The 25,433-nt window shown below is 34.6% G+C and overlaps 1 protein-coding gene across 1 annotated transcript in view; it reads right to left on the minus strand.

Moving 5' to 3' along the window:
• Window positions 1-25,433, minus strand: part of SLIT2 (slit guidance ligand 2) — a 246,227-nt gene that overhangs the window by 64,201 nt on the left and 156,593 nt on the right. The window contains exons 6-12 of the mRNA XM_019614936.2: window positions 22,595-22,666; window positions 19,887-20,050; window positions 17,567-17,705; window positions 3,329-3,400; window positions 2,591-2,662; window positions 2,001-2,072; window positions 74-217 (exon numbers count right to left, since the gene is read on the minus strand). Of these exons, the coding sequence (XP_019470481.1) occupies window positions 74-217; window positions 2,001-2,072; window positions 2,591-2,662; window positions 3,329-3,400; window positions 17,567-17,705; window positions 19,887-20,050; window positions 22,595-22,666 (735 nt within the window). The remainder of the gene's footprint in view (window positions 1-73; window positions 218-2,000; window positions 2,073-2,590; window positions 2,663-3,328; window positions 3,401-17,566; window positions 17,706-19,886; window positions 20,051-22,594; window positions 22,667-25,433) is intronic.

Consider the following 25,433-nt stretch of genomic DNA (forward strand, 5'->3'; position numbering starts at 1 on the left):
GTTTCTGATATTTTTAATGCACTGTAGAATAAGAAGTCATACCAAAGATGACCATGAATAAAAGCATACGTACAAGGTCTGAATTGCACGTAGAGGTGAAAAGGTGCCTTTTGCAATGGTCTGAAGCTTGTTGTCATACAAAGATAGGAGATTCAAGTTGTGCAGATCTTGAAAAGCATCAACTCGCAGGCAATTGATCTTGTTGGCATTTAATAATCTGTTTAATGGAAGACAATCATAAAATCAAAATAATTTGTTCAGTGTCACTGCAACTTCAATGTTTTTCACATGTAAAACTTTGTATTCATTTTAAAATCACAACAAGCAATGTATGAACAAATACTAACTGATAGTTATATAAGGCATTTCAGCAAAGTGAAAAACCTTACTCAGGTGCTCTGAAATTATTTCAAAATATCTGCACCCTTGGGTGAGTTTATTCATCTAAAATCACATTCCTTGTGTGTGCTGGTAGAACTTATGCATGTGGTACTTTTCTGTGCAAAGAAACAAGCTTAAAAAATCAAGTATCTACAAGGAAAACTAGTTTCTTTTGCCAAATAAACAAACAAACAAAAAGGAACTGAACACTGTGTTCATTAGCTGGAAGAGATGCGCCGTGGCACTTTTAATTATATGTTACTAATCAGCATGCTGCCGCATTAACAGAGTTGTAGTAAAAACTGGTTGGCATGGAACATATCCAAATCTGTCTGGAACCTTCTTCCTCTCCTTCTACAAAGGGAACCTTTTCTTCCCTGTATTCCCCTGACTTCTAAAGCTAAAATAAACAAGCCAATCTAAACCAACTCCCTCATGCTTTCAAAACTAAAATAATTTTGTCATTCAACTAGTTGCATTTTTCTAAAGAAATATATGCATTTTTTCTCCTATTGATGGAATGGTGGATTTGAAAATCAATGTTTTGATAAACAATTTTACCACACAAGTAGAAACGTACTTAGATTGAAAAGTATTGTCTATGCAGAATACATCAAATTATGGACATTTTCTTAATAGACAATAAACATAATTTTAGAAATATCTCACTTTTTTTTCTTCGAAAATCTGAAATAAGTTTTCTTAAATAAATTCTCATTAAAGGATATCAAAATCCCATTACAATACTGACTAAAATCAAAATGTAGAACCCTAGGTGGTGCTAGAACTTGAATTTCCTTTGCCATTTTCAGTGAGTTTTTAATAATAGACATTCAGTGAATCACTAACTATGCAATCGAGACAGTAAATGCTTTCAGGTTAGTGGGAAGAAGCCACTTCGACAAGGCAGTGATTCTGGGACAATATTTTCCAAAAGCACTACCACTGTTTCACGGCCTATTTCACAATTCTCTCTCATAGAGTACAACTACTGCACAGCCTTTTCTGCTGGATCTTGACAATATTTGATAAACATATCACCATGACATTCCTCTGTACTCCCAATATTAAAACCAAACAGAAATGGTTTATAAGATTACACATGGGAGTTTCTGAACTGTTAAAAGAAACAGCAGCTGGAGTTCATGGAGTCACATTAAAAAATCTCAGAAAATAATAAAAACCATCAATGGAAGTCTGCCATTCTGTTATTACATGAGTATAACTACAAATGAAACTGTAGAGTGTATCCACTACATACTACCTCTAAATAAAAGTACCAAAATGTTTCTACTGTTTCCCATGCAACTTTATACACACTGTTGAGTACTTCCAGCTAGTATATTATGGATTTTATCATCAGAAATTCCATAGAAGATAACAGTTTCATTTTACTCACTTTAGGCTGAGACGTTAACTAAGATATGATCACATTTGTGGATGAATGGCAAGCTGACCTACAACAGTCTTGACTCCTCTGGCTTTAAGATAATTTGTTTTTATTAAAGTCTGATCTTACGTAGAGGATTTCCTGCCAGTTTTTGTCTAGGCATATATCTCTTATCAATTTTTTCCTTCTAGGTAACTCCAACATAGAGTAAATATTAAAAAATACTCACAGCAATTGCAGAGAAAACAGTCCTTCAAATAGGCCTTTTGGAAGTTCTGTAATTTTATTGCCATAGAGGACACTGCAACAGGAAATAAAAAAGCAAACAAAGCTGATATCATGAAAGTCATATGCTATGTGATTCTGAATGTAAAAATAAAATAATTTTTCAACTTTCCTGAAGGAAACTTAACAGCAGTGACTTGATACTTGCTCCTCTGAGATGGCATGATCATGCATTTTCTCAACAGATGCCTCACCCAAGAAACTTTCAAAAGAACCAGCATGGCACTGTGCATAGACTTACCAAGGAAACTCAGTGAGTGAATTGCTCTTTTTAAGACCAGCTAACTGGGGAATAAAAGAAATCTTTCAATGCCTTTAACTGTATACCATGAGAATATTTATAAGAAAACCTAGATTTTATAATGTCCAGCTGTGATGCAATATTCCATTATAGCTCTAACATTCTGAAATTACTTTTATGCACTTTCAGCGTTGATTGAATCTATACTAAATTCTGCAAAGCCAAAAATTCAGAATAACTTTACTATAGGAATATGAGAAATTAGCTTCTGTGTTTACATGTCAGATACCTACAGTGAATTGAGAGAACGTAAGCCCTGGAAAGCATCTGGAGCTGCTTCAGAGATCTGGTTATTGCTCAGGTCACTGAAATAAATGAAAGTTGATACAGTTAATCCAAGCTATTTTCAAAAAAGCAAAGACTAAAATAATTAGAATTAGGGGTGGAATGAGAGAAATTAGAATACTTGTGTGAGACACTGCCAAAGAATTTGAAAATAAAACCACTGAAACAAAATGAATGGCTAAAAATAGATCTTTTAAATGGTTAAAAAAATGAAGACTAATAGAATTATTTTTCCTAAAATACAATAAGTACCTTTTGTACAGAATTATATATAGTCCTTTATGTATATAGTCCTGTAGCCAGATCAGACAGAACCTCAAGGATATTCCAAAATGAGAGTGGCATATCCTCATGATTTTTTTTTCTTATGTTCACTGTACTAACATGTTGCTTTTATGCAAAACCATAATAAATAATTTCAATAACTTTAACACTGTAAAAACAATTATTATTAGTCTGACAAAGAGATTATATGGTCTTTGTAACCAGATTGCCATATCTGTTAATCTTCTAGCAGTCAAAGTTCTGCATATGCTCACACGCTGATGGAAGTTCCTCTGTATGACACTGAACTGCTTTTTATTTACATATTTATATATACATATATATATAAGTGCAAATATATATATATACATATATATGTGTGTGTATACATGTAATTTAAATCTAAAATATTGGGTACTTACATTCTTCGAAGCTTTTTATAGGGTGAGAAAGCTCCAGGAGGTATGACTTTGATTGAATTTTGTTCTAACCGTCTGCAAAACAATAGCATGAGCATAAAAATAAAAAGAAAATAAAAAAACCAAGCCAAAAAACAACTTAAAACTATAACAAACTAGAAGGGATTGACTTCAACAAAAAAAAGTAGTCTGGTTTTGCTTTCCTTTCTAGTACAGTTCTTAAGTCAACATACAAGGTCATTTAATTCCAGTATTCGTTAAAAAAAGGTGATCAGTTTTTGTCTGTTCTTTCATCCTATAGAGTGTAATGTTACGATTTAAAGACCAACTTTCTTCTTGTATATGAAGAAAATTTATTTCCAGTGCACACAAGATATTTGTAAAATTTAAGCTGGAAGTATCATAAAAATATTTGAATTTGAGTTGGTGTTAATTTTCTCCAAATTTATGATTCATATACAATTTTATAGAAAGTTTATTTAGAAAATTCTAAAGATTTCTGTGAGTTAATCATTCAAACATGTAAACCTTAATAAAGTAGAGAAGAATGTTCCTACAGAACAAATAACATATGTTCTGCGTGCAATAAGGCAAATGCCATATTTTTAAACATACACACGTGATTTTTTTTAGATACAGAATATAAAACATTTTAAGTTATAATATTAGAATTACATGGCTATACTTCTAATTTCTTTATACAACTTTTCATATCTAAAATTGTAGTTTATGTTACTGAATATATTTGCTTTAAATGAATGAAACTCTGACTCAAACTTGCCATACTGCAAATATGAACTGGCTGATGGAAGCTGTCTTCCAAGAACTTTTGAACATAGAGAGCTTTGCCCATAGGAAATCTGCAGCCCCATGATTCATTTACCAACAAATCAAAATAGGTTCAGCAATAAACACATTTAAAATAGAATCTACATCTCCACATGACACACTATTTAATGCTTATGGCTGCACAAATGTCGAGCTGGAAGAATGAAACTATGTATTCTAGAATGTACAATGTTATATAAACATAGATATTATGCCTCTCTAATAAAATTGACATTTCCCTCTTTTACGCACAGATATCAACTCCACACATGTAATGATGGCGCCAAAAATCTATTTCACAGAATGACTCATAATGTATAGAATTTAGCACGCTATTTGAAAATATTCAGAAAGCAATGTAGAATTTAAGGACAAAATGCCTTTTTTAGTCTGGTTGCAGGAACATTACCCTATTCTACTCCCACTTTTATCCTAGTTCCATTAATGCTCCTCCTTCTCACTTTTGCTCCAATATAGACATGTGTGAGGTTTTATTCAGATGGAGATATTCACATATATAATACTCAAAATTTCTTAAATTTGTCCATGCTTTTGCTTAGCAGCATTTGTTCTTGACTGGAATATAAAGAAGCCAAGAAAAGAGAAAGCCTCAAACAAAGAAAAAAAAAAACCTTCCTGACACACAGAAAATCTCACTTCATCAGCACTGTTTAAGACAGAGGTCATTACTTTATAAAGTCCTTAAGTAGGAAAATGTTGCCACCTTGCTACAGTTTTCAGGTACATTTTAAACACCACAGGGAATCCCACGGTATGAGACTGTTAACTTTTTCCATAAACAGGATATACTTCCACATGCTTTCCTCGCCTTGGCTGAGCCTTTTGGATCTATGAAGCACATTTTGCATCAGACCAGCAGTACTGACGAGGCTGGAAGGGGACAAGGTCACTCTTTCCCAGTACCCTTGAGTAGATGTAGAAAGCAAACATCTGAATGAGTAAAAATTGCTTGAGTTAAAGGTCAACTCAAACTCAGCCAAAGCCAAGTGTTTTCTATTCTTATGCTTCATTTTTTGGCTGAGTTTCCTCAGAAAACACAGCTTATGCATGCCTTTCATCTAGACCATTTTCTTCTCACAGGGCTAGGTCAAAGAGAGGTAAAAGCTTCAGATAATAAATGTATAAGTCCTTCCTTAAATTAGTAGTGGGAGGGAGCTGAGAAACCAAAGTAACCCAGCCATGAAGGGAAGGGCAGCTATCCATCCGTTCCTCTTACACACACTATTTGGCAGCCACTGACTGCACAAATGCTGGGGCATGCACAGCAGACGTTTGTCAGGTGTGCAGCCTGGAAAAGCTGCCAAAGAATCACAGCACGGGGAAATGTGTAGGGTAGGCAACCTACACATAGGGTGATGGAAAGGGGACAGTAAAAAGGGAGAGAATTTGGTCCTATTACAGAGGATGACTGAAACTAGTGGTGAGAGAGACCATGGAGAAAAGAATGCCTTTGTATAGGAAAATCAGACTGCAATAGCAGTGTTCCCATACCAGTCTGTCACAGGCCTCATATATAAATGCTGTTTACTAGCTCATGATGAAGAGACTTACGAGCTACTGCTGGAGGACTCCAGTCTGCTTGCACCTATCATTAAACATAAAATGCTCTTATCTAACTAGACGTGATATGACACGAAACTTGAGAAAGATACAGTCCAGTGTTACAAAAAGTATTTTCCAATTTACTCTTCTAACTTACCCATATATTACTTCTATAAACTAAACTAAACTTGCAGGATATATGAATGCCATTTGTTATGACAAGATGGAATAGCAGACTACAGCTGTCCAATTGGTCCACAAATTATATGGGTCCCAAACCGGTCCTACTACAGTACATTTCTGAAAGCCACCTTTCTAGCAGTTCTAATTAAGAGAACTACCAATTCACTGGTGTGTATGTAAAATGAACTCCATGTCAACTTTACCTAAGATTTCCCTTTAGTGAAAAAGCTACAGTCTAACAGACAGACTGCATAGTACTAGGATAAATTTACAAGCTCTTCTGGATAAAGGATTTGTTATAGTAGGATCATCTAAGTATGTCTTTTATTAACTCATGCCAAAGTGTATGCAATAAAAGACATCACATTTTAGAAAATGAGATTAGTATAAGAAAGAAAAAATAGGATTATCTAAATACAGAAGAATCTTTTATACCCTGCTTTGTCTGTAAAGAGAGTAAATCAAATTCACATTTTCAAGCTTTGTTATCCTCTAATCTGCTTTATCTTTGTAGAATCAGCTGAATTTCACAGAGTGCAAATTTGCATCCACCATTCCAGAAGAAAATCTAATTAGCTATATTCTAGGGTCACAAAGCACAGATAAAATAATATCTAAAGGAGATTTGCATTCTACTGATAAAACTCATAATAATTAAAAACTCTCTTTCCTCATATTAAATCAAAAATTTTAATTCTGGAATAGAATGGGATGTAGTTATCTATTACTGAAAAAAAATAGCTATTAAGTGCTCACAAATGACATGGTCAGAAGTACCATTATTAGAGAAGAACAAAAAACTAATGTCTGTATTTTTCCATGGAACTTGTATTAAATTTTGTGCATAATATCTCCTTTCAAAGTCATTCCTGAAGTCATTCTTTTTTTTCTTTTTTTTTTAATAAATGATCATCTATGTATCACACACAGTACCTTGGTGGTTTCTTTTTCAAAGGCCACAGTCAATTTTAGTAGCATATTAAATAAGATAAGATAATGGAGGAAGACAGTTAAGTACATGCTTCATCAAAGCATGCACTGCCTCATGTATAAAAAGTACTCTACTCTGCCCATAGCCACATGAAATGCTAATTAATGCTCTTAGTATTAAGTCTCTTGCTCCTTTTATTGCTTCATTTCAAAGAAATCCTACATCAATACATGTTTTAGTATCTTTTAACACTGCCAAACTAGCTGAAACGGTTGAAACCTTTGTTGAAGGCTATTCCCTAACCTCCCCTATTTATGGAAAGTACTGTGAATGTTTCTTTTTCTAAGTCTTTCCCATGGCTAATCCCTGCAAGTACTGTAGTATACAACCACCTACTATTTTAAGAAGCAAAGGTGCTTCTGCAGTTCAAACCCAATCAAATCAATTCAAATCAAATCAAATCAAATCCAATCAAATCAGGTCCGCAGCAAGTAGACAGATTCTTTCCACCTGGTCCCCAGAGCCTTCTGACATGTAAATCCTTTGATGGTTTCCAAGAGGACACCATTATTGATAACTACTTCTGCACTTAGGGAGACAGACAACATGCTTATTTATACTGACACTTTCAAACCAGCTTATTTTCCCACTATAAGAAGTCATTTCTATGAAAGACTTCTGCTCTTGTAAAGAAGATGGGCTGGGAATGAAGAATACCCAGTTCCCTTCAAAATTATTTGTATTTTATATTATACACGTAGGGTACAATATATTAAGCCTGCTCAGTAGGGAAAGGCACAATAATTATGCTGCACAGAGATATGCTGCATCCAAATGCATTAAGCAGTGTTGACAGTGGGTTAGCAATAAATGTTAAAAAAAAAGTATTAAGTAATAATGAAATAACTTACTTTAGAAAACATGAATTTGAATATGGAACAGCAGATTAACCATATATTTTATTATCAAATAATCAGGACATAACCTCTTGATTAAGTAAATTTGTTCAAGTTAATAGTTTTAGCTTTCAGTGATCTCAACTCTTAATTGCAACACCTTAATTTCAGCATCTACAAAAAGCGTGCAAGAAACTTGTCAAGAAAGTCCAAAACAATTTTTACTGCAGAGAAGGAAGTGTAAACTGTGCAATGAGTCTGATGTATTGCACAGATGCTGATTATACATGGTAATAAAATTGACAGCTCTTCTTTGCATTTTCCCCATCTGCTTTTAAAGTAAATGGCAAAAACAGCTGTCAGAAAACAGAAAATTTCAGTGATGGGATTCAGTGCAGCTTCTGAATGTGAAGAGCTGCAGTAAACAGCCAGCACATCTCTCACCATATTTAACATCTGCCAGATTTGTGATGATCTTTTTTGTTTGTTTGTTTGTTTTGTTTGTTTTTCAAATAAGGAAGAAGTATTGGTCTCCCTTTTCTATAAGAATCTTGAGACTATTAGACAAAGTACCTTTTTTCCCATCTCCTTTCTCAACAATTGCACCTTCAGAGTGCTTACATACAGTAAATGCCTCTTCTAACTATAGCAGCAAAAGAATTCTGTTGAAAATCTGTGATATCATCCATATCTAGCAAAACAAAAGATGTATTTGGAATGACTATATTACTGGCATTTCAGATTTTCAGTCTCTAATTCTGTGAATTAATAAATCTCATTGACATTTTCTTAAATATTTGCATATAAAAAATTACTATCAATGTTGCCCTAAAGCTTGCCAAAATGCTAACGTCCAGACTAATTGTTCTATCAAATATTCCCTCAGGGAATTGACTGTAAATGACAGATGTCTCTGTAGTCTGCGTAAAAACAAAAAAGTAACAATGATTGCTATACTAAAGCTATTAAATAATTCTTCACATTTAAAAGCGAGTCCCAAGCCTGCATTTGCTAACTTTTTCATCACAGAAAAGGCAACTCATGGTCTGAACCCTGCGGCACCATTAATGATGGTAGGCTTTACATTCTTTAATTGTTACAGATTCAGGTTGTAGGCAAAATGGACTTCTTCAAGAATTATTTGCGTAATACTTTGGCATGTGTCAGAATGTGCCTCTGGTGCAATTAGCCCAAGTCACCTGGAGTCAATTTAAAGTCTTTCTAATTAGTCTATTTTTGATGAGAGCAGTTGCACCAGAAAAATTATATGAGCTCTTCAGAACAATGGTTAAATTCACAAAAACAAATGTAATCCTGCTATACTCTTCGCTCAACATGAGTGATAACATCTTAATCTGTTGTCACTGAGTAGAAATACTGGCAGGGTAATCCCCATTACTGGGTAACACTACCATAAATATGCACCATGAATTTACCACAAAGTTTAAATATAAAGTATTTTCACAAGGAATACTTTCCACAGATTTTTGTTGCTTACTGGACTTTGCATTTAGCAACAGTTAGCAACATTTCATTGAAGGTGAAATACAACACAGTAAAAAGTTCATTAGACTTGATCTTGAAAGTCTTTCCCAACCTTTACAGTAACTTCAGTAACTTCACGTATATTATTGCTGAGGAAAAGCCATACGTAAAAATGAGTAACAACACCTCTGGAATGTGGCACAGCTGTCTGAGATCTATGAGAGTTTTTCTGGAATAGCTAGATGGGCCTTCTGCAGCTTCCCTTTATACTGCATAATTTATTCATTCATTCTATGCCTGAGTTCATTTTTTTTTCTCTTGGCAGAGTACAGAGGTACTAAAGGTACCTCAGGACCCACTAGAAGCACAAAACCATCAGAGTTGGAACAATATGGTTCTTCTCATTCTGGCCAGTACCTACCCCCAGTATTTCTGGAAACCAGGATTGCCCCTGTACTTTGGCAAAAAGCAACGTGCTTAAAGGCAATAAGGGATTCTTCCTTTCTACTCCCATCTCCAAGGAAGAACACACTGCCACAGCACCAGTTCCACTTCAGGGTGACATATAAATTCAAGATTAAATTCAAGACTGAATTCTAATCTGAGTGTGCTACGCATGGCTCCAGCACATGGCTTTACGGATGCTGTATGTTCACAAATCCTATGCGGAGCAGCGGAGGAAATAGGGATTGTTCAATCTGGAGAAGAGAAGGCTTGAGGGAGAAATTACTGCTCTTTATAACTGCCTGAAAGGAGGTTGTAGCAAGGTGGGAGTAAGACTCTTCTCACAGGTAAGAATGAGAGGCCGTGGACTCAAATTGCTCCAGGGGAGGTTCAGGTTGGATATCAGGAGAAACTTCTCAGAAAGAGTGGTGAGGCATTAGAACAGGCTGCGTAGCGAGGTGGTGGAGTCACCATCCTTGGAGGTGTTCAAGAATGTGTAGATGTGTCAATGAGGGACATGTTTCAGTGGACATGAGGTTAATGGGTTGGCACTTGGTCTTTTCCAACCATAATGATTATATGATAAAGTTTCAACTACACCTATAAATGTCCTCCTTATTCTTTAGAACAATATTTCCTGCACATTTGTACTGTTCTCTGTCTCTGCATCCTCCAAGATAGGGCATAATGATATGAAGAAAGTCAAAGACCTATATAATGACATCATGCAATACATACTAATATAGAGCAGATAAAATATTCTACCTACTGTGTCTCACATCTAAAATGAGAATTTTCTTTTTTTTTTTTTAAGTATAAGGCCACATGATATACCCATAATTTTCAAATTAGGAAGCTATTTGAGTAAGATCAGGATGAATCATTTCTATTGCGTGCTAAGTGAGCAGGATTGGTTGCCAATTTAGCAAAAAATCTATTTTTTTCATAGTCAAAAAGATTTTCACTGAGGAATATTAAGGTATCAATCCCAAACACTTAGTTAATCCAGTTAAATCTGTGTTGGCCAATCAAATGAAAATTAAGGTAAAGAAGGCAAGTACCTCAGCAGATTCCTATACTCAATTTTAACTTGTTTCACATTTATTAATACTTTGCCTTTCAGAGAATGCATCTTCTGTTATTCACATGCAATTACTGTGCATTTATATGCATATGTCATATGAAAGATGCTACAATTTCAGCAAATTTCTTCATTTTTTATAAAGCAAACACTCTTTGCTTTTATATACTGCAATGGGAATAAATACTAGTTTTGCTAACTGAAAAGACAAATGTTCTAGTTTCAAACTAGAAAGAACGAACAAATGCAGATATTTAAAAACAATCTCGGACGTAACTTCTCATAACTACTTGCATCCTAAGCCTTCTGAAGATGCCGGGTTTGATCTCATTTTTGTCAGGTTACTGTAAATAGTAAATAAATAATATACTTTAGTAAATAAATAGTAAATAAAATCATACTTTTAGCTGCTAAAAACAGAGAAAGTTGCTTTATCTTCAGTGTTTCAGAGTTTTTCTCCTATGTGATATTTGAACTTTTTCAGTAAAAAAGTTCCTAAGGCCTTTCCAAGTGTCTTTTCTCTATAAAAGGGCATCCTCAGAAGTATCTCTGCATCTCAGTATAAGAGCCTCCTTGGTCAATATATATTTATTGAAGATTGTACTTTCCCCTTTTAGCTAAGGATGGATCTTAAAAAACAATAGAAATGGTGAAACTGTATACATGCCAAATTTAGCTTGGAAAAGATTCATAAATACAGCTCCCAGTTCTCAAATAAAATTCTGAATTTACACAAAGAGTTTCCCCAGCAGGTCCAGAATAACCAAGTCATTCTTTACCCTATCTTGGTTATAGCTGCCAACTGCATTTCTGTCAGTCCCCATTTCCAAAAGTCTTCCTTTCCCCTCCTCTTCTTCTTTTTTGCCTTTTGTTCTCCTTCTCCTTTAATGTAATTTGAGTGCTTCTGTGGGAACCAATCTTAGGAGCTGTTAATTCTGCTTAATATCACAGGGCTCACATAAAGTAGTTGAATACTTGATGTACTACACAACATTTAATCAACAGATATTTGAATAAAAATGTATAAGAGAATAAGAGAGAGGAAGATGGAAACATGAAGACAAATGGTAGAGATCAGGAAGATAAGACTGAGGGGACAAATTAGAAGAATATCAAAGGAAATGCAAATAAAGTTTTCATGAAACAACCATAACATTTCTGGTTTTGGTATTCAAATATTAAAAAGCTCCATTCACATGAAAAAGCAGCTTTATCTTGAAAACCATAGTAATAAAGAACTCTGTGACTTCTCACTATGCTAAGTTACAAAATGAATTGCTAAAATTCCTGACTCCTGTATGATTTTTCATTTAACGTATTGTACTGATATAGTGTCTTTTAACTATTTAACTATTGATATAGTGTCTTTTCTGTCCCTTCTAAGATTAAAATTATTTCCACAACTGCTGCATACTTAACAGTGCCAGTCCCACAGATACCCTCCCTTTTAAGCAAGCTTTCCTCATCCCCAAATTACCACTGTAGTAGCTGCTATCTTTCTATTAAAAAAAAAGCAAAATCAATTAAGTCCTTCCTTTGATCACTTAAATGGTGTTAATGTTAACAAAATTGAACAAAATCAACTTATTTCCATGTCTGATTGCTTAAATAATCATTAATACAAAGCAGTGGTCATCAAAGTAGGTCATTTTTTCCTTCCCAGTAAAATCACCACCCTCACAAACACTTATTGCAAATGTATTTATTTTCTTTTGCTCATAATACTACAGAGAGGAAAGAGATTTTAGAATCATTTTGGCTGCTAGTTCAAGCCATAGAGAAAATCAGACAAAAATAAGAAGAACATTTTCACAAGGTAGCCTAATTCATTAATGGCTTTTTGGCCTCTCCTTTTGAAATAAAAGCCATTCTCATGCCATTCTGAGAAAAAGCACCAGTACATTTAATAAAATTGCTGCTGGGTTTCTGATAGTCTGTTTGAACAAGTGCCAAAAAGTCCCAATTTGAAGGAATCCAGAATTATTTCTGCAGACTGTTTGAAGAATTTGCACATGGAAGGTGAATTCTAAAATGCAACCAAGTGATAAGAGATTAATGGTGCTGAGAAACTGAAATGTGGAAGAAATGCCTGCACAGAGGTTGATAAATGCTATCACTGTTAGAAAGGCAATACTTTCTCAAACCAATTAAAGTAATAGCTTTGTACCTTAAGAATGACCCAGAATGTCTTTAATATATGAGCTTCATGACAAAGGAGGAAGGTGCTAAGTACATTAGTCCACTGGACTTTAGTTGAGCTCACAGACCAAATGACAATGAAAGAGCATCCCATAAAAATCTCTGGAAAAAGGAAGTGGTTTAAAAATAAATCTAAACCAAGTCATATTATGACTTCTTATATTGTAGAGAAACTCTTTACCGGGGAGTGTAGTGATAGGACAAAGGACACTGAAGGAAGCTAGATTTAGATTAGACAAAAGGAAGAATTCTTTTCTATGAGCGTGATGGGGCACTAGAAAAGTTTGCCAAGAGAAACTGTGGCTGCCCCATCCCTTGTCAGGTTTGATGGAGCCTTGGGCAATCTGATCTAGTGGGAGGTGTCCCTGCCATGACACAGGGAGCTGGTCCTTTCCAACTAAAACCATTCCAGGATTCTAAGATGTTTCCAATGGATACTGTGTCATGATTTGCTTAAGACCACAGGAAAAGGCTTAAGAAAGACATACTCAATAACAAAAACTTGAAGACTAGTAATATCTAATACTTGTAAGTGAATAGCTACTATCTCATGGTTTTAATTAAAAAAATGTTTACATATTAAAAACCAAAAGTTTGAAGGCTATTAATATATAATAACACATTTAATATTGGCAATGTTTTTAGTTTCATAATGCTTACAAATACAGGCAGTAAAATAATAGAAGCATGGGAAATATCTCCAAATTGTTTCCTGCAAGTCACTCGTGAACTCAAATCTTTAAAGATGGCCTAAAGAGATTACTTGTTATTTCTGTACTTTCTCCAGAATTAGTACATGCACTAAAACTGGAGGAGTCTTGGTTCTCAAGTGACCTTAACTTAGTTATAATATACAAATGTGAAATGTTTCTTAAGTAATATAATACTGATTAAATTTACCCTGAAAAGTTTAGGTATTCTTATTTTTAGCAGTGAGTTTATTTAGATAATAAATAGAAGAATTAATTTTGCAGAATAGACGTAGCTGGTACAAACAGAATAGTATTAAGCCAATAAAGATTAAAAGTTACATTCACTGAGATACTGAATTCTTCATTTTCCTCTGAAGTTTATCACACCAAAAGGGAGAAAAAGAGGACCATCAGAGGTATATTCTCCTTCCATTCTCCCTGGCAGCTACTTGGAGATAAGCAGTCCTGATCCTGCCAGCATCTTCCCAAGAGGCATGGGGCAGGGAATGCACTGCCTGCTAACTGACTTCGTGCAATGAGAATTGTCACTATTATCTCACTGACTTTTGCAAAAACTGAGAATCCAGACAGAACGATACAAAACACTCTCCCCAGCACCAGTGGGTGAAGTCAAGTACAAGTCAAGTACAGTGGGTGAGTCTGAAACAGTGTTTTGGTAACCAGCTTTGCCTCCTTCTGCTGCTACCATCACAGAATACTTGCTCGTTCATAAACCACTTAACTCCCACTGTAAACTCTTTTTCCTCACCAGTTTAGGCTGTTACACTAAACTCAGAGACAGAAATCATGCAGAACGGAGCAAGCTGCTGTCTCACATGGTCTCTTTGCACATGCTACAGAGGCAGTAACCATCAGCAGCGCAGATAACACCCCATGTCTTAAAATGTCATCCCAAAACAGTTGTCCATTAGAATGATCAAGACAATGCAAAGTCATGGCATCAGTACTATGCTCATCAGTATGAGGTATTAAACACAAAACCTTTCCTCTTACTTTTCTTCAAAGAGATGACGCACAGTTTTGACATGCAAAATTATACTCAATCCAAACTGCAAATATTCAGTACTTAAGTTATTCAATATTCCATTTAAAGCATGTTTGGCACACTATGTGAGTTTATATATTTTATCAACTCTCTGAAAACATAAAAAGAAGATGTAAAATGTGTTTGTGGGCCATCATATTGGCTGAAGCATGATGTGAAACACTGGTATACTCAGCAATGGATTCTGCAGATACTGCCCATAAAGAGATGATGACGATTACAGTTGAAGAGGAGAGAAAATTGTACAGACTAAAGAAATTTAAAAGAACTACAGAATTTTCAAATGCTTATATCAATGAAGTGTTTATAAAACCAAGAAGACAAGTTGAAAATGCAGAAGACTGAAAAGCATGAAAAGAAAACTGAAAAGATCACAGAATATCAGGCCCATGTAAAATAGAACTATAATGCCAATTTTCTTACGTTGCGCACAGGAACCTGATGATGATGGTATTATCACCAAATAAATAATAATTTGGCTATTAAAGACTGTACATCCTTCAGAAAACAACAGGGAGCCAGTGTGCTTCTGTTTCCCTCTCTCCCTGACTGAGGAGTTCCTGCCAAAGCATGTGCTTTAAATTGTAATTAAGATGATAAAGCTTTGTGTGTCGGAACTATTTAAAGGTGGTGGAAGTACAGTGCTCACCATGTCCTTCAGGGTTTGCTTGTGCCCTATGTTCAGCAGCTCCTAAGTATTCTCAATGATACTGTCACAGCATGGTCTCATCCATCCAAATGTTTATTGTCAGATTCCATTTGGGCATAAATAAAACAATTTCATATAAAAATAACTGAAAAAAGTATTATTTTATGAGATACAGACATTCTTTCTAATTAAATCAGAAAAGGCTGCTATAGCAACAATTGCAGAATATTTCTTTAAAAAATGAAGGTTTTAAAAACTATTTTATGATAGTCTGAGATAGAAATATCAGAATCTTTCCTATACTGAAGATAACATGTTAGTGGAGTTTAAGTTGAAGCTACTTAGTGGACACTTTCACAGACCAGCTTTAGAAAGTAACATACAATGGAATTCAGTGTTCATAAATATAATAGAGATGGAATAATAAGATTACATCTGTAAACATCTTGTTTCTGACAAAACTGTAACAGCTAAGAAAAAAAGACGTAGGACTCCTCATGGAAAATGCAATGGAGAACATGGTGTAGTTTTGATTGGCAGTTAAGGAAAGACAGCATTACAGTGCAGAAGGCAAATGAAACTAAAGGTAAAGGAAACTAAAATGGCTCTATATAGTGATGTTTCACTGTCATCTGGAATATTTTATTTGACTCTGGTCAGTGCAGGTAAAAAAGTTAGAAAACAAGGAGTTTGGAGGAAAAGGAGATAAATTAAGAAAAGGAAGTTTTTGGTATTCAGAAAGATAGAAAAGACTTGGTACTTCTAGTTGAGAGAAGAGAGGAATGAGGGTGAAATAGAAAATAGAAGGTGGCAGGACAAATTATGAATCTTAATGCATTTTCCCTTCCTTCACAAAGTCAAAGAAAATTAATCATTTTGAACAACTATATTTAAAGCTAGAAGCCTTGAATTAACTCCCCCCCCACCCTCTCAACAATGAATTACCTTAAAATAACACGTTGATTAAGAAAATAGTAGGATTTAAAGTAGATTGGGTGTTTCAAAGGAAAAAAAAAATCAAACTATTTTTTTGGAAGATATGTAAATTGCCAAATTTCACTAGTTTTATCATAAAAAAGCAGCCAGTGGCATATAATACTTATTTGCCAAAATCTACTGGTCTTCAACCTATTGACAAGAAAGCATCGAAGATCAAGTGATTCTCATCAAACAGTCACAATGTCTTTTTAATTTTTCCATTGAGTTTATTCTTGCTTTTCAAAGGTCTTTATGTCCCTTATTTTTCATCTTTCTTTTACTGTACATTTCTCTCCTTACTTTCCACGCAACTGGAAGCACAGTTGGTAAATACAGCCAACTACTAGTTAGCAGCAGAAATACAGAAGGGAGTGTTTGACATACATACCCTACCTACTTCCTGAAGTATTTTCCTTTGTGCACATAAATATACATATGCAAGTAGGAAAGGTCAGCATACAAGTTATTAAATAATAAAGACAGTCTTTGCAGGGTGAAAGGTAGAAGACGTTTGTTTAGTATGATTGAACTTGGTCAGGTACAGTCAACCAGGTCAGTCTTAACAGCAGTAATAATGAGCTGACAAACATGATTATGGGAAGCCTGCAGGCCCTATTGCACTTTTGCTCTAACTCTGCTTGATTGGGATGCAGTTGCATATTTTTTTGCTGCTGTTGTTTATGCCATGTCACACAACCTTATCAGCATGTTTGCTTCCATTCATGAATATACGATATTATCACAATGACTATACCACAGATTGCAGTCAACCACAATACTTTTGGCTTTTCCAACTACCCTTCTGTGGATGCTATTTTAGCAATATTTGTTATTATAAGGGATAAAAATTGCTCTATTTTGTTGCAAAGGTATGCTCCTTGAATAGTGAGTCTGTTGAAGAAGGTGACATTGAGCAACACTGAAGACAAAGGGGCTTACACAGTCTGCAGTAAAAAGCTACTTACTTTCAAAAGAGTAAATATTCGTTAATTATTTTAAAACCAACTCAGAATGCACTTTCAGCTATAGGTTGTGAGTAATACATCCAGAACTAACTCATAAGAGAATATATGGGTCTTAAATATTTTCATATATCTGTATATTCCTTTTATTTCTGAATTTGAATGTGCACTCCAAAATTCTTACCATATTATAAAGTATGAATTTATACAAATAACAACAATGAATAAATAAGACAAACTGTTTTCTGCATATTCATTGAAAGAATGAAAAAAAGATTACATACATTTCAGTAATGGTTTCTGGAAGATTTGTTGGAATTTCAGTAAGGCCTTTCCCACGACAATCCACAATGTTGTTACTACAGGTGCACGCAGCAGGACAGTGCAAGACACTGCAGGATGGAGCCATAAATGATTGGTGACCTGCAGAAGAAAAGACTTTCTTCTAAAACTGCACAGAACAGTAGTCCTCAAGAGTAAAATATCATGTTTTACGCTTCCCTGAAAAATATTCTTGCCCATCAATACTTTCAAATTACATTAATTTAAATTCCTAATTAATAGCAACATGGTGACAAAATCAGACTGTTCTAGATTCTTCATAAATTCTCAATTTCTTCAGCAACTCATATGCAAAATTATCTGTTAAAGAAAATGAATGCAGTCCATTTTTGGGGTTGCATTCTTATTTCTTTTGTGGTTTTAAAAACCAAGTATTGATTTTAAGAGGTTTTTTATATTATACATGAATGTTGACAGTAATGAATTTTGACACTGAAAGCACTGAAGCTCTTCTGATAGTTATGTTCTGTTCTGCAACTACTCATTAGCATTATTCGTCACTGTATGTATCAGTGACAGAATATTTTGGAGTTATGGCTTTCCATCCAAACACACAGAGATACATAAAAGCTTTGACTTCACAGCTCCTACTCTCACTTTCTGTGTTACTTCAGTGTACTTCTTATTCTCTTAAGTTAGCACTTTCCGACTACTCAGGTAGCTAATTTGCATGATTATGTCTTTCATACCTCCATATATTCCTTTTACTTCCAAATTTGAAAAATTCAAATAAACGGATCACACATTTTACAATAATAAGTAAAACACTCATTATTCTATTGATTTAATGATACTTTATCACTGTTTTGTAATGATATAAAAAGCACAAAAACATGAGAAATGCATGAAGACTTTTTTTTCCCACTTTCCTTTTTATTAAGGTAAAAACGCTAAGGACTATTCTAAATTCCCATGAAACAAAAAGAAGAGACTTCTGTGCTATGAAACCACAACTTTGTCTCAGATCTCCCTCACTAGATTTAATGCCATATATTAAGATAGAAAGGGTCCACTGATAATGTAAGCAAGGTCACTTTGAAGTTGCAGCCAATGCTGTTCCTAGTTACAGCTTCAAATAACAACTCAAATATTAGAATTACTTCACTGAAAAGTTAGTCATGTGAAATAGTAGTTCACAATATAATAACTTAATTTCACATTAAGGTATGTGTTACAAAAGTACAAACAAGCTGCCAAAAAGAATAAATCCATATTATTCCTTTTTATACTAACAAAGAGAAAATACTTCATCTGCATTTATTAAACAAAAATTGAGTGATCCAGGGATAAAACATGGCTATAAAGTCAGCATTATAATGACCAAGTTATAAAACTATACAATTTACAAATAAGATATGTGATGTGTTCTTGCTAGAAGACTTTTTATGAATATATAAATGCAGAAGTAATGGTTAGAGTATGGCTAATTTCTGCCATGCTAGAGTGACAGCACCTTACACTGCAATGTTAGAAGCTGCTCTGTAATGACAGATTTTGCTGTGCAAAAAAAACTGTATTCAGAAAATAGATCCGTGTAAATTTTGGCATAATTGGCAATAGAGAGTTAAGCATTCTGAGTAAAACAACTAGCTGAAACACCTGTGCTGAACCACAGAAAGACTGACAGTTATTTCCCAGTTGTTTTTCAATACTTTGAGGGAAACTAAAACAGTAGTTCAAGTTTACAGAAAATTTTCAATCTGAGCTAAAAATATTTGTATAAAAAAGATAAAAACTTGCCTTCTTCCTCATCTTGGAGACAAAAATAAAGGAAAAAATATCAAACAGACAAAATGTGATTAGTAATGAACTGTTAGCCATTTCATCATTTCATGTCAGAAAGCAACCTAATGCATTAAAGCATAGCAATAGCATTCAGAAGTTTATTTGGAATTTCAAAATACTTTTTCAACTGAAACAGAAAAGAAACACAGAAACATAACCAAAAAAAAAAAGGAAAAATAACAACCCATAGAGGTAAAAAAGTATATATCAACAACCCAAATCCTTATTATGAAAGGCCTTATGTTCTGAACTGGTGCACATTTTTATCTCATTTCCCATCTCACTTCCCCATAATTCATAGTTACGAAGGCTATATATTCTATGCCACGTTCACGAAAAATTTGTAATGACAGAAGCAGTACCACAGAAGATACAAATTACTGATAAAAATGATTAGTTTCATTAAAATAATAGTAATAATAATAAAAAATCATGCAAAGGTTATCAACATGTGAGGAGGCAAAGCACTGCCCTTACCACTGCAGACGAACTCCCGCTTCTGGACCTCAGCCACATTGTGGCCCCGCAGGTGTGCCGGGCCCATGCACTGAGTGTACAGGCCTACACGGGGCCGCTGCCGCAGCCAGTCTGACAGCCAGGCCAGGTGGCAGTCGCAGTAGAGGTTGTTGGAGTGCAGGCGACTGCATGAGAAGATGGACACCCAGGTTTAAATTGGGGAAAACAAACAGAAAAGTAACCTGTCCCTCCTTTTCCCACCTCCAGCAGCAAACCAGTTTATTAATAAAGATCTTTTGCCGAAAGTCTGGGAGTTAAATGCTTATAAGCAAAACTGTATAAGCAGCAAAATGACCTTTTATTCGTGGTCTAGATCATTACAAAAATAGATGAAGGCTTCTTAAGAAATTAAACTAAATGAAAGAAGTAAATACGCAAGAGCTTGACAGCTGCCAGGGAAGTTTTTAGTACAGATCTGCATAAATGGTGACTAGACAAAAATGCCTCAAGTGATATAAAACTATAGTGTCCTACAGTGATAACATGCTGTCAAAAAGGAAGAGTGAATAAACTATTTGGTTTCAAATTAGATACATCTGGAAGTCTCACCATTATTAGCCTCTAAAGAAACAGCCTGCAAAATCTGTCTAACAGGTCATGTTCATTTTTTACTGAACAAGGCAGAGTAATAACTCAATATATAACACCATTTTTTCACATCTTTGCTGACTTCCTTTCTTTTTGTTTAATCATAGAAAGAGGACTTAGCTGTTTTTGGCTCCTAGATGCATGGAGGCCAAGCAGTGTCTGAAATTAAAAGCAATGCTAAAGCAAGCTATGAAATTAAGGAAGTTGCCTTTTCAATGGCAGGGTCTGATGCAAGACCATGGCTCCTTGCCAAGTGGCAAAAAGCACTTTTCCATTGATAAAATATCACACAAATGCATTCACTAAATTAGGTTAATTACTTTTCTCTGGCTCTTACTTTTCCCTGCCTCTTGCATTTTTCTCAAACTACAGAAAAGTACATCAACAGTTACACATCAAATTCCCACTCAGATCCATCCGTAACAGAATAATGTCATTTTGGTCCTTTTTAGTTGATGTGCTGCTCACTAAATAACTGGAAAGGAAGTAAAAGAAAACCAGAATTTAAACAAGAAGTCTAGCTAATCCATGAAAAGACTGTAAAGAAACAGAGTTGTGTGACAGACCAACAAAACCAAAATATTTTAATTCACTGGTCGCTTTTTTTTTTCATAAATGATTAGAAATTAAAGGCAGTGCATTTTTCTGTACTGATTCTTGTGTGAGTGCTTTGCAAACACAGCTCACAATACAGCATACTCATTCAGTACAACCTGTGGCCAGCTGTAGGCAAGAAGACCATTGCAAATCAGAACTAATGCTGCTGAAATTTATACGGTTATACAAGCATATTCTTATGGGATGTTATAGCTATAATCTAGGATTCTGTGTGCCTGTTTTCTTTTGCTTAGAAAATGAATTTTTAAATAGTGAAATATCCACAAAAGAAGTTTAGTTTAAAAAAGATTTGCTAATTTGATTCACTGTAATCTGTGCTACAGAATACAAACTGGATTTCAAAGTTTGAAAGAGGAACAGATGGATATTAATGTTTTCAGGTCCCAGACACAAGAGAATGAAATAGAATGAAATTCTATTCTCAAAATATAACTGAGGCCACCAAAAGCCAATGCTCAGCACAATTCAAGAGCTCTTGTATTTGTCCATGTAAGAGTAGCTAAAATTCTGTTATGAAATCAACAGAACTACTCATCTGAATGATGTTATTTCAGTTACAGATGTTAACTCAAGTGACTAGCTCCACTGACTTTATTTCCACTTCACTGGAAAGCCCTTTTGAAAGTATCTCAGGACTAAACTTTGTTGGAGTCTAGCTTTGTTGCTTAAAACAATGTACATTTATTGTTAGCTGAATATAAATAGAACAAATAACCCCAAATTGTATCTCCTGCAAACACACTCTTTTCAATGTGTTTTGTTTTAGAAGCTTCAAGTGTTCTGTGAAAGTCATAACCTCTAAAAATGGGGACCTTATTGTAAATGCTGACACAACTTTAATTATAATAGCACTACCGGATGATGCTATAATTTTATGTTACAAAGAATGTTGGAAAGCCAGTTTAGTTTAATTAGGTCTGCTAGCAGTACAGTAATAAAAGCATAAAGATTTCCCATTTATCACATCTGACAGCCAATCAAAGATTCTTCCATGTTACTAAATGAAATGTGACCCATTCAATAGCACAAAGTAAAACAAATTTTTGACTTTCAAAAAACATCAATTTCTTTCGCTATGCAGCCGTAACATACAAAAGAGAATCCCTTTTGTCTTTTCTGTGATCAAACAGCGCACTATGAAACATCCAGTTAGGAAAAGACCATGAAAACATTTCCATCATCCTATCCTGAAGAAACAGAATGAAAATGATGCAACTGCCTCTCTATCTCCTGAGCCACAAGAATTAGCTTTGGGGTTTCACCTTTCAGAATTATCTGCCACACACAAACACACACTTCACACTTAACAACCCTCAGTATTACTGTTTTGACAGAGCTTATACCTTCCATGCACGTATAAGCATTTACAGGTCACTGGCAGAATTTGGTCGAGGGAAAAATGGTATACTGAACATACCATAATGTTCATAACAATGGCAGTCAGTTTCCATGGGACTACTTACAAAGTTCTGAGTTTGGGCATATGATTGAAACTTGCGACGGACAATCGAGTGATGTTATTGTTGTTGAGAGTGCTGCAAAGTCAAAAAGAAACATATTAACATGTTACCATTCACACTGACTGCACTTTTTTTTTATAAGGCATAGTAAATGAAGAGAATGGTGCCCTGCTTTTAAGAATGGCTATGAGGAAAACAAACCCTAACGTTGAGGTCTACTTTGACTCCATATTCAATTCCTTCTAAAACGCAGTGGCTTGACCACCCCATTAATAATCATAAGTAATCAGAGGCCTCAATAACCTATGATTAACTCAAAGAGAGGACTGAAACAGAGCTTCCACTAATACTGAGAACATCTATGGCATTAAAGCTAAGACTGCCATCCTTGTGTAAGGAAAAATAGTTTCAGAGTATTCCTGGAGAAAAGTCCTTGGTTTTAGGGCAGCAGTTTCTTTTTCTAGCTTCTGAGAGCCCATACTTTTTGACAGAGGATCCTAGCTAAAGACCTGCCTGCTATTTTTCCCAAGAATCTTCTGAAGTAAACTGCGGTCAGTTCTCGTATGGAACAGTGCTGTTGCAGATGATCCAGGGCAGCATGAACAATAGATGACCTTCTGCTATACAATGGAAGGAGGCAGGCATCTTAATGCTCTAGCATTTGGACAAAATACCTGGGACCTGAGACAGAAACTAGGAATAAATCTTAGCCAATTATTGGCTAGCACAGAACCATCATGCACAGGAAGTGTAGTTTGTAAAGATGATGAAACTTTATGAATGATCCTGCAGCTAACTGTTGTCTTTAGGCTGCAAATAAAATGTGAACAAGCTTGATTTGAGTACAAGGAAACAAGTGTCAGAATTTACAGTTTCTACTTGGAGATTACTCACTTGACTACAACAGAGAATGTGCTCTGCATTTTTAAACACAATTATGACACTAATACTCAATAATTCCCACTATCCTTTTGCAGCAGTAAATGTTTTACTTTCTTTCTTTACATTTTTAAACCACAAGGTGTAATTTGTGTGCATTTTGAGTAAAGAACTCTGTGATCCTGAAACAGAGAAAGGTGAATTCATAGCACCCTGGATCAGGTTATATGCCTCCACATTAACCAAACAATTTCTGGTGCTGTGCGCTGCGTTTTGCATTTCTGTGCTTACTCATTCCACATCCTATATGTTTTCTTCACTGTGCATAAGACATCTCTCCTGTGTGCCCTCAGGGCTACATAAGCAAAAAGATTAATCAATAGAAATAAAAAATTGGGGAGATATTATTTTTCATGAAAATAGAATAATAATAAGCAAAAAAAGTTCCAATTGGATGCTTTAATGAATAAATGACAGCCAGCAGACTTTTGCAGGATTTTCTTAATGTTGACATGCTAAATGACAGTTCTCATCACTGTCTTCATGCACGACTTCTTTCAAGGTTTTAAAAATCCTCTCTTTCAATGAAGGGAATGAAAGTAAGTATATATTTCCATAGCTGTCAGCTGTTTAAAGAACATCTAGAAGTTTTAATTTTAAATTTCATGTGTTTCATGTTTGACTTCATACAATCAAAGAATGACTTGGGCTAGATAGGATCTTAGTAATCACCTATTTCTAAACCCTTTTCTATCAGGAGTGGATGTATGAACACATAAGGAATTAAGTCATTTTTATAACTGTCCAAAATGCTGAATTTTACAGCAAAGCTATAATCAAAGCAAAACTAAAAGAGCACAGTCAATACTTTTACCTAAAACTGTTACATGCTATTGCAAAGAGTATGATGATAGAAACATATTTCTTGAATATGGCAGCAAGTTACATTGCATTATATTTTCTCATAGTCACATTTTCCCCAGTGTAACTGATTTTCTCTTAGGAAAAGAAAACTGAAGAACAAAATTTCACATAAATCTGCTAGTGAATTAACAAGTTGAGAGGATTATATCCGTACCTGCTTTCACACTTCTGAATTGTCTCAATTTAGATGAATTTTGTATCATTAGCATTAATAGTTTCTACATATTTAACCAATATGTAAGCCATGTTACCTTGGTAAATGCTTCAAATTATGACTAAATGGGTTTCAGACCATGTAAATTTAAAAATTATTTAAAAGCTTCATCATATAAGTTGAAGTCGTATAAAAATTATGTGCTTAGAATAATCAACTTCAAATGAAAACAAAACGTAGTCTTATACAGTACTCTGCATTTATACGATGGTGTGATTTACACAGTTTTCATTACTTAAGCTATATTGGAAAAGAAGTCGCATTAGATACATACTTTTCGGTAGTGCTCAAAATATCTCAAATAAAAATATTTTCTCAACTGTTGCTTATCACACATAATTTGAGATAGATTTTTAACTGAATAATGGTAGCAGTCTGTAAATTTGAAAAGTTCTAACAACCTATTTTTCAGCAGACAATTTCTCTAACAGTTTTGTTCCCTTCTGCATTAATCAAAATCAGTGTGAAATTTTTACCACCTCCTTCAACTGGCATGGATGACCTTTTCAGACTACTAAAACATGTAAGCATTAAAAACTGCAAGTAATGTTAGTATTAATATATATATACATTTAACATTTCTACATGTAAAAGAAGGCTCATATTAAAAAACATGATAGCCAGACTAAGCCATCTCTGGAAAATACTGCTATGTATATGAGCACCAAAGATAAAAACTTCCCAAAACATCAGGTTTACCTATAGAAAACCAACAATTCATCAGATTTTCAATTAGATTCCATATTGAACCTACAGTATGTTTCACATGGATTTGAATCAGAAAGTTAACAATAGTTTTGTTATGCTAAGATTATATTGTAAAAA

The sequence above is a fragment of the Meleagris gallopavo genome, chromosome 4 (genome assembly GCF_000146605.3).
Source record: "Meleagris gallopavo isolate NT-WF06-2002-E0010 breed Aviagen turkey brand Nicholas breeding stock chromosome 4, Turkey_5.1, whole genome shotgun sequence".
Taxonomy (NCBI): domain Eukaryota; kingdom Metazoa; phylum Chordata; class Aves; order Galliformes; family Phasianidae; genus Meleagris; species Meleagris gallopavo.